Raw genomic sequence first — 13,232 nt, forward strand, 5'->3', positions numbered from 1 at the left:
AATTCCGTGTGTAATCCAGTAGAACCAAAAATTATAGTTTTACCCAATGCTGGGTAAATGCCCCCCCCCCCCGGTGGACACGGAACAAGTTCTGGGGACCACAGGGTCTCCGACAGAAATGGCCAATTTTTGATTCCAAAATAACCCCATCATGCGACACCTCAAAATTTGCACAATTCCGTGTGTAGTCTAGTAGAACCAGAAATTATAGTTTTACCCAACGCTGGGCACCCGGAGGCCACGGAACAGGTTCAGGGGACCCCAGGGTAACTGGCAGAAATGGTCAATTTTCGATGATGAAAGAACCCCATCATGCGACACCTCAAAATTTGCACAATTCCGTGTGTAATCCAATAGAACCAAAAATTATAGATTTACCCAATGCTGGACACCCGGTGGCCACGGAACAGGTTCAGGGGACCCCAGGGTATCTGGCAGAAATGGTCAATTTTCGATGATAAAAGAACCCCGTCATGCGACACCTCAAAATTTGCATAATTCCGTGTGTAATCCAGTAGAACCAAAAATTATTGTTCTACCCAATGCTGGGCACCCGGTGGCCACGGAACAGGTTCAGGGGACCACAGGGTATCTGACAGAAATGGTCAATTTTCGATGGTGAAAGAGCCCCATCATGCGACACCTCAAAATTTGCACAATTCCGTGTGTAATCCAATAGAACCAAAAACTATAGTTTTACCCAATGCTGGGCACCCGGTGGACACGGAACAAGTTCTGGGGACCACAGGGTCTCCGACAGAAATGGCCAATTTTTGATTCCAAAAGAATCCCATCATGCGACACCTCAAAATTTGCACAATTCCGTGTGTAGTCTAGTAAAACCAGAAATTATAGTTTTACCCAACGCTGGGCACCCGGAGGCCACGGAACTCCACAGGATCTCTGGCAGAAATGTCTTGTCCCTTGTGATTAAGGGTTAAAACAAGCTTATCAACTTTCCACTTTAATTTAGTTGTCTCTCAACCGATTCTTCTTTTTTCAAGTATGCAATTTAAATAGTATCTGGGATTGTAAGTATAATGAAATTGAATTCTACCTTATATTTTTAAGATCTATTTTCAGAAAATACTGTATCTTCCTATAAATATTTTAAAATCAGTATGCCTTCAAGAAAAGCATCTCCCGGATACATCATAGTATATGAACAGTCTTCTTGAATTTATCCTCAAGGTGTATTCGCTTCTTTTAAGTTTTTAAAAAACATAAAATAAATTCACAAAATACCGTATCTTCATATATATATATATATATATATATATATATATATATAAATATATATATATATATATATATATATATATATATATATATATATATATATATATATATATATATATATATATATATATATCTTCAAAAGTTGGAATTTATATACGAGAAGTTCATTGGAACGTCACCACAAACACCAAACACGCCAAACGGAATCCTCTCTAAAATGTATTCAAGATCTAAATATTCATTCTAAGCTTTAAAGTTTCATGTAACAAAACTCTGATTTTCTGTGAGAAAATCTACGGAAGATCAAGTGTGTAAGTGTTTGCATTGTCCACTTAGAATCCGTACGCGCTGCATATTTTCTAGTGACACGCTTAGTTTACTCATAAACTATTCCTCTTTTAATGGTGAAAATTTCACCGGTTTTCGTACAACGAATCAAAAGATATACCAGAATGAAAATAAGACGAACAAAAAAATCTAGCACAAACGCCTTGAAAATTCAACATTTTCAAGCGCGACTATAGCAAAAAGCTTAAATATCGCCAAAACTATCATTTGTTACGCGCTCAAATGTTATTGATCATGACATGAGAAGATGTCCCCTGCCGATTGGAGTTCGTGTTCATGGAGAAATTTACTACGAATATCATGGCATGGCGGGTAGTCCTCCTTTGGACACCGTTTTAGTAACAACATGATGATCAACTCAAAATTGTACAAGATCTAAAGCCTCAGAAATCACTAGCCATTTTTAAAACACCGCAAAGGACCAAAGAAGATTTGGCTTGGATTCGAAAGTTGTCACTACAGTCGAAAGATTTTCAGAGGCAACGCAAAAATTGAGTAGTGTTTTTCAAAATAACTCTTTCATAGTCTCCAATATACTACATCCATTCAAACGCCCCCATTTCCATAACTGAAAAAAATACTGGTCAAAACGATTAGGAATCTAAGAAAGACAGGAAAACCGACTCCGGACACTGCACTATAAAATATGTTTCCAAAAAAGCTTGATACTACAAATTTTACAGTTAGACAACTTTTGAAGGAAGTTTACATTAGTAAAATTAAAAAATAAAAGTAATAATTTTAATGATATTTTTTCATGAAGGCGCTCTAAAATATGCATGTTTTGAAAGGTTGACATTTTCACAAGCCAGTTTATTCCAGAGATATTCGTGATTCCGTGTGTACGGATTCTAAATGGACATGATTTATGTTAAGGAGCATCCATTTAGTACGTCATGCACAATTTAGGACTTTTAGCCACTCTCCCCCATTCGTGCGAGGTTTTCGTATATTTGATATATTTTCCGAGCCCACCCTCCCCCTTATAAGCGTGACGTACTTTATGGATCCCCCCTTTCTTCTTCTATTTCCTTCCATTACTAATATCATCACTAAATGTGCTGCGATTGTTTCCTACGACGGATGTCACACAATTATGCAGCAATAATTACCGTAAAACTGGGTATCATTGATTAGCGGTGTAACTCACCTTGATTTTTGTCGTGGAATGTTCAAGATTTGATTTTTCCTGAAGAATAGTCAAGGTGATCAAAGGTTCCCCGCTGATCAATGTTACCCCGTTTTACGGTACTTCTCCCTATCAAGAATTCGATATAGATGGTAGAGAATAATGCGATAGGGTAGGTGTTCCAATATTCGCTGCCCCCAAGCAATTCTTATGGAGGGTGGTGAATACTGGAGCAGGAGTGGCAATACTGATTTATGGAGCTAAAATTTTATGAAAACTTTTTTATTCTTAATTTTTTTGAGTAAACTTAAAGCATCCAAAGCATCCAGCGTTTTCATATCATTTGGATGTGTTTTACTTTACAAAAAAATCATTCATATCGATCTATACAGCGAAAGGCTGAATAATACAGGGTGGCGAATACTGCTACATGGCGAATTCTCGAACACCAACCCTATATGGAATCATGCGATAGTGTGTGATAATGGCTTACGAGTAGATCAACAATGCAACACCGCACTGCCTAGTGCTATTCGAATCTTTGTCTCAGTCGGACTCGTGGTCGTGATTCTTCGCGCCGATAACAAAGTTACGGTTGTTTTTATTTCACAGTGCAAAAAATACGCGAATATTTTAAAGTTTTGATCATTTTCTTTAACATTAAATTAATTCAAGCGTGTCGATATCATAAAAAGTTTATTTTTTACAGAAAAAGATACAATTATTTTTAAAAGCTTAATCTCGGTTTATTTCTACCGAGATTTAGACAGCCGAACAGTACTCCGAAAGAATGAAAATGTTACTGGACATGGCCAACTTTCATCTAAAGAAAATAATTTTTGTCTAAAACAAAATTCCGTTGTAAACTTTTAAAACTCAAATATGGTTTTGTTGCATTTGATACTTTGGGCTGTTTGGTTGATGCTCAGGAACCAATGATAAAATTTTGTTTACTTTCGATAGCCTAAAAAATGTTGCGCAGTGTTTGTTATGAATTATTTTGGCTGATTACTTCTAATATTCCATGTCGTTTTAGCTGTTCTAAGTGCGTCGCTAATATAAAAAGTATTCGAAAAGAACGCTGAAATCAAACGTTGAACACAAAACGTTACTGCGTCCGAATAAAAAAACAGATATTTTTTTAATTGATTTCTAGTTCAAAAAAATTGTGTTTTAATAGTGAATTGTACAAAACAACATAAAAACACAATGCATGCCTGGTTTGGAATCTAGGAACAGATAGAAAATACTAAAATTTCTTACAAAACAACATTTTTGCACATTTTTCCAAACCTGCTTTTCAGAAACAACTCGAGAATTAAAATTCGAATTGTTATGACTTACAGAATACCATTTAAATCCAATCAGCAACTGAAGTTCTACATTTTAAGACTGAATTATTAAACACAAAAAAGTAGATTTATCACCCCACTTACGATTTGATTTGTTTTTATTGTTAAGTAAAGTTAAGTAAACCAGTTTATATAAGAAAAAAGCTTTTATATGGATTGTATCGTAAAATAATTAGCAATGTTTATGACGTTATATCTCAACACTGAATTAAATAAGTCTTTTTATTTCGGTTCTACTAGCAAATCTTTACGATTTAGTTAAATATGAGTCCAACATTTCTTTATTTTAGAATCTTAAGTATTATTGAAGTATGGATAGATTAATGCATGTCACAAAATAAAAATCTGATCAAAATTCGGTTTCTTAAAATATTTCCTCGCAATTAAATAGTTTGTAGCGAGTAAAATTTGTAATGAAAAAAATGTGGAAAAAACATCTTGTTGGGGATTACGCACACTTTATATATTACATAACACCGGTTTTCGAAATAGATATTTTCTATACAAAAAACATCATCAACTTATTATCGGACTGTAAAAAAAGCGTAAATTTAGTTCTTTGCTATAACTACTCCTCTATTATGTACATCGAATAATAAAAAAAGGTTTTTTCGCTTTGTATAATTTTAATTGACATCAACGTGATTAGATGGAACACCATCAAACTGAATACCTGAAAAATGCGTTATTTTCAGTGATTCGAAATACTTTAAAATTCAGAGGAAATTGTCCTTGGTGATCGTGAGAATTGTACCTATGTATGTATTTGCTTAATGAGCCGGGTTTTTTGTTTTTTCTTATACTTGCTTCCACATTTTTTTTGCAAATTAATTTTTTTGTGCCGAATTTTTAAAACATGTGTTTAGTTTTCGAGCAAAGCTCAAGTAAAATGACTATTTCTAGAAAGTTGCAGTTCGATTTCTTTTTCAATGATTTATACTATATTTCTAAACATCAAATTACTATTTTTGGGTATTTGGCATCTCAGTCTGATTTGGTCAATCAAAAACAACTATATGTTTTCTTAGTCCGACGTTTCGGTTCTTAAGGTCCAATAAATCAGACTGAGATGCCAAAAACCCAAAAATATTATCCAACGTACAGTCGATCATCCAGTTAACCGTTCAGCTATCGCGCGATCAGCCGTCCTCTGCAGCACCGCGCTGTTGCTGTGTACAACGAACGAGCTTTTTTAAGCGAGTTTTACACAATACAACAGCGCGATCAGCGAAAGGTTAAACATCAAATTACTTGTATGTTGAACCTAATCTTTTGAAGCCGTTTTCATCATTGCTAATAACTTTTCGATACAGTCCTTATACGAATGCTTTGCTCGGCAAAATTACAGTTTCTGTTTCTGAATCAGTAGTTGTACTTGAGTTCAAGTGTGCTTAGTAATAAGAATCCAAAGTGCCTAGAACTGAAATACAAAAAAAAATGTCATCGACCGAATGTCTCCACTCACCTGACTCATTTTGCTACGTCTGTGGAGAGTTTATAAGCTCCCGTGTGAAAAAGTGTTCAATTTCTGATGGAGCTAAATTAAGACAAGCATACCAAGAATATTTTGGCCTGGAAATCAAAAACCAAGACAAATATTGGGTTCCACATTTCGTTTGTCAGAGTTGTGCTGTTGGATTGCTTAGTAGGTTTTAGATAAATTGACAATTTTATTAGTAACAATATTTCAAACGCGCGTAATTTGTTGGAGTTCTGATAAACCGAACTATTTGCCATTTTGAATAATTTCCACTGTTTTTATCCGTAAATTGCCGGAAAACAATTTCCGTATGTGTTGTGGGTACGAATTTCTTCTACAGAATGTTAGTAATATAGTTCACAATTAATTGGGATGAACAACTTTCTTATCAGTTAGGTCTAGTATGTTTGCCACCATCGATGGTTTTCATATGGTAAATAGTTCGGTTTAGCAGAACCCTGACCAATTGCTTTTGAAAACAACTCTATTTTAAAGCCGTAGGTCGTACTTTAGCCCTACTATACAATTCACTATTTGAAAAGTAGAGATGCTTTCAGCCATCTAAATAATGAATTTATTTAAAAATTCTTTCTACTAGAATTAGTATAAACCTCTTTTATATAGTGGCTATGGATTTTAGGTAGGACTGAAATACGACTTGACAGAAAAGGCCGTCTTCAAAAGCAATTATGCCCTGTTGAAATTTTGATACCGCATTTGAGCTTTCTAGCTTATTTTTCAATAGAAACAAAAAAAAATATAATATGTTTTCTCTTCAAAGAACCAGCAAAAGATAGATCAGCAAGGTTGAAATTTGACAGGCCAAGAATTTGGAGTCAGCCAACTAGCCATCAAAATGACTGTTATTTTTGTTTGGCAAAAATCTTTCGCGGGAGGAACTTAAATATTTATCCAAATATTCCTTCATCACAAGCTCCAACCCTGTATGCTGGACCAAGCGGATCTGGTCTAAGTCGCACAAATGTCTCTGCAACTGGTGATGCTCGAAGGGTTTCAACTTCAGATATGGAAGAACAACAAGTGGCAGCAGCTGAACAGATCGTCGATCATACTTCAGAAAACGTTGCATCAAGTGTTAATCAGAAATTACGGCCTGTTGACAATGGCAAACCAGAGGTAAATTACTAAATGTGCTTGAAAAGCTTTAGCTAAATTTCTGTTCACTTTTTCAGATGCTTTGGCGATCTGATGACTGCAATCATCATCCAGATGATTTTTGTTACATTTGTGGTTACTTTATTACCAGGACAACAACCAAACATACATTGCGAAAAGATACCAAGTTATATGAAGCATACAAGCAATATTTCAACATCGAAGTCGAACATCAAGATAAACAGTGGGTGCCACATTATGCCTGTCATAATTGCACAAGACGGTTGCATGGTACAGTATTTAATTTAGAATGATTTTTTTATCTATACAATACTGCCATTCTAAGCGTATCTGTACCATGTTGTTTTTCAACGAGGTTGACCCATTCGCTCTAACAAAAACAATATTTTAAAATCAATGTCAGAAAGATACATAACGTTATTGTGCTATATTAAGCTATGAAACCTGATGAAAACAAAAATCCAATTAATTTTAAATGGCTTTGTAACTGAGAAAAATGCTACTTGCATTGAATTCAACATAGTTCAGATATGCTTAAAAGGGCAGAATAGACGTTCTATAACTTATTCATATGTTTACGTTTTACTGCTTTTTCTAACAAATGGTTGTGTCAGAAATCTGTTTTTATTTCACTCGAAAAATTTCTGGTATTTGAACCAAAAACAAAACAGTAGTTGGGTCTATGATGATGAATGGACCAATTTCGTTGATTCCAACACTTAGTCATAATAGAAGCCTCTTTTATATATAAAGTAGCCAATTTTATACAGCCAAGTTGTGATTCGCTGAAAGCTTTACTCATCTAATTTTCAAAAAACGACATAGAAGCATGAAATAACTAGCACATTTATTTTATAAATTAACTTTTATGAGCAAAAGATTCTGATCTTGGTGGACCATTGCTGCTTATGGTTGGACCAAATAAATGATCATGGATGAACCAACGAAACATGAAGACATTTTTTCGACTAACCACCAGGGTGATGTTTCAATGAAAGAGAATTATTGTATGAAAGAGGAATAAAATGAAATGTAACATGGGTCATTCCATACCAAATCGACAAATCGATTGGCACATGATATTCCAAGTAATGTTCAAAGTAATTTCAGCAGGTCGGAAATGGCTTATAATGGCCTCAGCTCGATTTGTAACACTCGGAGATTATCCGTTCAACCTACACACTATTTTTAAATTTTGATTATTTTTGAAAAAAATCCGTAAATCGCATTACGTATTTACTGATTTCTGATCAGCCAGGAATCATACCGCTTATCTTTTTATGTCTCTAAAAAGGTTTTTCTGTGTAGAATCTGATAAAAATAATCTCAATATGGTTTTCCTGACATTTCTCTCAAATTTATACGTTTTAATCCGATTTTGATAGATATCTCAAGAACACCCCTTTTATTTCTCGATTTTTCAATTTTAAAAGATTTTTCTGAGAGTTTCCCACTTTTTTCGCTTATTTGTACAGAGTAAAATAAGTATAACCTTCGTGGGATATTGTAAAAGTTGGGTTTCGAGTTATCAGAAAAATTAGCTCCTATTGAATAATATTCAGTTGTTTACTTATAATAGTCATTTATTGCGTTTAACTGTTTCAAAATCAGAATCCCTTACATATATAGATGACAGTAGTCTAAAAAACAGACCAATAAATAAAAAACAATATAAATATAAATATTTTCATCATGAAGAAATCTTCGTTATTAGAGAAAAGTTATAGGATCAGCGTACCATTAAAAATCTTACGCGCCTAAATTTATCCTAACCGTAAACAGACTGTTACGGCACCGATTAATTCAGTTCATTTTAACATCATGGGTGCTCACTCCTGAAAAAAAGTACAAAAAAGACAAAACAACAGTTGAAACTTTGCCTTCAGTAGGACTAAACTGGGAGCACCATGTTGAAAGGTAGGAACTGTACCGTGTAGGCACCAAACTCTGCGCAAAACCCACTAAGCTCAAAAGTTTTTCTTCCAATACAAATTGTTTAAGAGTTCCAAAATTAACTAAATTTTCTCCCAATTACTGTTTTTTCTAGTTGACGTTACATCTAAAAATAGTGCTGAAAAGCATGAAGTCTGATGAATATTTGTCTATAATCAACTAAAAATTGACCAAAATGTCACTTAAGCCACTATGTATCTGGGGGCCCCTCAATTGAAACAGATAGTTCACAATACTGACTTTTATTTCTACTTTATCTACGGTAGAACTATAAGCACAACATCTTATTATTGTTTATCATTGTTCTATCTATGCCAGTTCATTATAGGAGTCCGTTGGGACTGTTCAGCGATTACAGGCAGTGTAGCTCAGAGGAGAATCAATGTACAATTACGACTAGAGCGTTTGTTCGAATGGTTGGGTGGAGGATGGAAAACATTTCTTTATGGTGATTTCAAAGACTAAACATTTGTCATGTATTAGAGTGAATTTTTGATAAGATCTAGAGTCTAGACCAACAGGTGCTCCTCTCACATGTTGGTCTAGTAAGTTGAAAATTCAATCCCACAACAATATCAAACTTGTTTAGGGTAGTATATTAATTATATTGATTAAATGTTTATGTAATTTAGTTTTTTTACTATTACGAATGATATGCTCGATAGGTGATATAATATATGTAATACATGACGATAATAATATTAACCAATGAATGTCATACTGTAGGTTCACATTTCCCTAAATACTCGAAGCACTACTTTAAAATTGTCTATCGTTGTTAATACAAATATTACTCTGTACAAAGAAGCGGAAAAGATGGGAAACTGTCAAAAAAATCTTTTAAAATTAAAAAATCGACAAAAAAGAGGGGTGTTTTTGAGAAATCTTTCAAAATAGGATTAAAACACATAAATGATAGATAAATTTCAAGAAATCCGTGTTGTGATTATTTCTATCAGATTCTACGCAGAAAAAGCTTTTTAGGGACATAAAAAGATAAACAGAGTGACTTCTGGCTGACCAGATATGAGTGAATGCATATTGCGTTTTACGAGATTTTTTCAAAAATAATTAAAAATTCAAATTTTGTTGTGGATTGAACGAATGATCTCCGAGTGTTAGAAATCGAGCTGAGAGTTTTTTAAGGCAGGCTCTATTCAACTAGAATATATAAATTAGTATTTGAAAGATTAGTGGCAAAAACATATGAAAAATTTGTCGATTTGACATGGAATGACCCACATTTTATTTGGATGAATACAAAATGTATCAAGTATCGTAAAACTTTAGTATGGTAAAACATGTATTTTCAACGCAATATGGTATATCAAGATAAGCACTTCAGGTTTGAAATATTTTTGGGAGAAAAGGTATTATTTATTAGTCATTTTAGAAATTTGTAAAACTTAAATCTTCTCTGAGCAGCATTACCATTTTTTAAATATTTCTATGTGTTGTATTATAGATTTACTCAGGAAAGAATGAAAACTATTTCATACTTGTCATAACAAAATCTTGTACAATTTTTATACCATCAAAAACTGTTAGCAGAATGTTTATGTTATATTTACTATTTATTGATTCCTTTTAAATTCTCAATTATTCAAATACAAATATTCAAACAAATTTCAGGTTGGTACCAAGGAGAAAACAGATTAATGGAATTTGCTGTGCCTCGGATTTGGCATTCACCTTCAAATCATCAAACCGACTGTTATTTTTGTGTTGTGAATTTGGCTAGTGGTCAAAAAAAGTCAACTTACCCTGATATCCCTTCATCACGTGCGCCAATTCCACATTCCGCTGAACGCCCCATACCTCAACGTACCTGTGAAACGGCTGTTAGTACCACTACAATATCGACAGTTAGTGGAAGTTCTGTCCCAAGTAGTGAGTCTTTACAACTTCAAGGAGGAGTGCTCAATATTCCACATTATCCGAATCAAACGGAAATAAATGATTTGATTCGTGACCTTGCACTCCCTAAAAACAAAAGCGAATTATTGTTATCTAGGCTGAAGCAATGGAGTTTGCTGGATGAATCCGTCAGAATAACATCCCAGAGAACTCGCGATGAAGAGTTTTCCTCCTATTACACCAGCGAAGATGGAATTTGCTTTTGTAGAGATATCGAGGGTGGGTATTTCTATCTATTCGGATGACAACAGCATCAAAACGAAGAAAACTGTATCTCTTTTTTTGCAGGTCTATTTTCTGAAATCGGCATTCCATTGATTGTAAGAGACTGGCGGCTCTTTATTGATGGCTCTTCAAAAAGTTTGAAGGTTGTGCTACTGCACAACCGCGTAAAAAGCGAGCAGTACCCATCTCTACCCATTGCACACTCCATTCTCCTGAAAGAAAGTTATGCCACAACAAAATTGTTATTCAACAAAATTCAGTATGAAAAATTTGGTTGGGAGGTAATAGGCGACTTTAAAATGATTGGTTTCCTAATTGGATTACAAGGAGGGTATACTAAATTCCCTTGTTTCCTGTGCCTGTGGGACAGCAGAGACACAGAGAACCACTATAAAATTAAAAATTGGGAAATCAGAGCCCAATACAAAATCGGCGAAAAAAATGTTAAAAACGATCCAGTAGTGAACATGGAAAAAATTTTAATGCCACCTCTTCATATAAAACTTGGTTTGATTAAGCAATTCGTGAAAGCATTGAATAAGGATTCGGAATCATTTAAGTTTATAACAAAACTGTTTCCGAAACTTTCCGAGGCAAAAATAACTGCCGGTGTTTTTACAGGACCACAAGTAAAAAAACTTATAAAATCGGAATCGTTTCCGAAATTATTGAATGAGAAAGAAAAGGCAGCCTGGAAAAGCTTTCGAGATATAGTTCAAGGATTTTTAGGGAATAATCGTGATCCAAGATATGAGGCCATAGTACATGAACTGATGAAAAATTTTGAAACCATGGGGTGTCGAATGTCACTAAAGGTGCACATTCTTCATTCTCATTTGGATAAATTTAAAGAAAATATGGGTGTATACTCAGAGGAACAAGGCGAACGTTTTCATCAAGATATAAAACATATGGAGCAACGATATCAGTGCCAAGCAACATCGAAAATGATGGGTGATTATGTGTGGAGTCTCATGCGAGACACAACAACGGAGTATACGCGTCAACCTATTTCGAAATTGCATTTTTAAGTATATTATAGTATGTTATTTTTCAAATAAAAATGTGTGCAAAATGTGTATATTCGAAATATATTTCCTAAAATGTCTCATTCGCATCCAAATAGCTACATTACTGGGAAGAAATCACTTAAGATATATATATATATATATATATATATATATATATTATATATAGCCAAGGGCTGAAAATCTCGATAATAAAGAAAAAAATATATATATATATATATATATATATATATATATTTATACAGGGGGTAGACAAAATGTTTGAGATAGGCAAATTTTATTCGTCTCAAAAAATTTTCAATGAGCTATAACTTTTTGGTTATTATGGTTCATCAAAAATTCTCAAATTTTCACTGCGATTTGTCCCAGCTAAACTATAATTTGTACAAAATTGGGCTTTGCCGGCTAACCCTACATTAAGTTAGAGCAATTTCAGCAAAATGCTTCTTTTCTGAGAGCTATTTTTAAAAGTGTTATATCTCAGGGTATAGTTAACGTAATTTAACGAAACTTTGAACATTCATTATTAATATCTTGATCTTTGAAAAACATTTGACTCAACTGAATTTTTTACACAAGAAGGAAAGTTAAAGCGATTGAAATATTTTTTTCAATATATACAACCAAAGCAAAATTTTTGACATCGTATGAAAATTTATGAAAGTGATTTTTGTTTACTTGAAAAGCCTCCAATACATCTTAATATAAATATATTTGAAACGTAAGTAACAAAACGGCCATCCATAATATAGAAAAGGTAATGCAAATATGTCAAAATCGTATAATGTTTAGAAATTCTCACTTGAAAATTAAATCCGCTTTAACTTTCTTTCTTATAAAAAAAATTCAGATAAGTCAAATGTTTTTCAAAGACCAATAAATTAGTAATGAATGTTCAAAATTTCGTTAAATTACGTTAACTGTACCTTGAGATATAACACTTTTAAAAACAGCTCTCAGAAAAGAAGCATTTTGCTGAAATTGCTCTTACTCAATGTAGGGTTAACCAACAAAACCCAAACCTGTACAAATTATAGTTTACTAGCTGGACAAATTGCAGTGAAAATTTGAGAATTTTTGATAAACTACGCAAAAAGTTACAGTTCATTGAACATTATTTGAGACAAAAAAATTTTGCCTATCCCAAACATTTTGTCTACCCCCTGTATATACACATATATATATATATATATATATATATATATATATATATATATATATATATATATATATATATATATATATATATATATATATATATATATATATATATATATATATATATATATATATATATATATATATATATATATATATATATATATATATTTGGACACCGTCTAAGATATTCCTATCAAACAGTGAATATTGCTTCTTATTCTATTCTTAAATATAGTTTTGCTAATACTAAAATCATACATATA

At 33.2% G+C, this 13,232-nt stretch overlaps 1 protein-coding gene across 1 annotated transcript; it reads left to right on the forward strand.

Moving 5' to 3' along the window:
• The first annotated feature begins 1,367 nt into the window (after positions 1-1,367).
• LOC115256435 (uncharacterized) lies at positions 1,368-11,897 on the forward strand. The gene is made up of 4 exons (XM_029855009.2): positions 1,368-6,685; positions 6,742-6,955; positions 10,271-10,774; positions 10,844-11,897. Exons 1-4 carry the CDS (start codon positions 6,575-6,577, stop codon positions 11,809-11,811), a joined length of 1,797 nt encoding a protein of 598 aa, XP_029710869.2. The 5' UTR covers positions 1,368-6,574; the 3' UTR covers positions 11,812-11,897.
• Positions 11,898-13,232: the final 1,335 nt, after the last annotated feature.

This window comes from Aedes albopictus, chromosome 2, assembly GCF_035046485.1.
Source record: "Aedes albopictus strain Foshan chromosome 2, AalbF5, whole genome shotgun sequence".
NCBI classification, from domain to species: domain Eukaryota; kingdom Metazoa; phylum Arthropoda; class Insecta; order Diptera; family Culicidae; genus Aedes; species Aedes albopictus.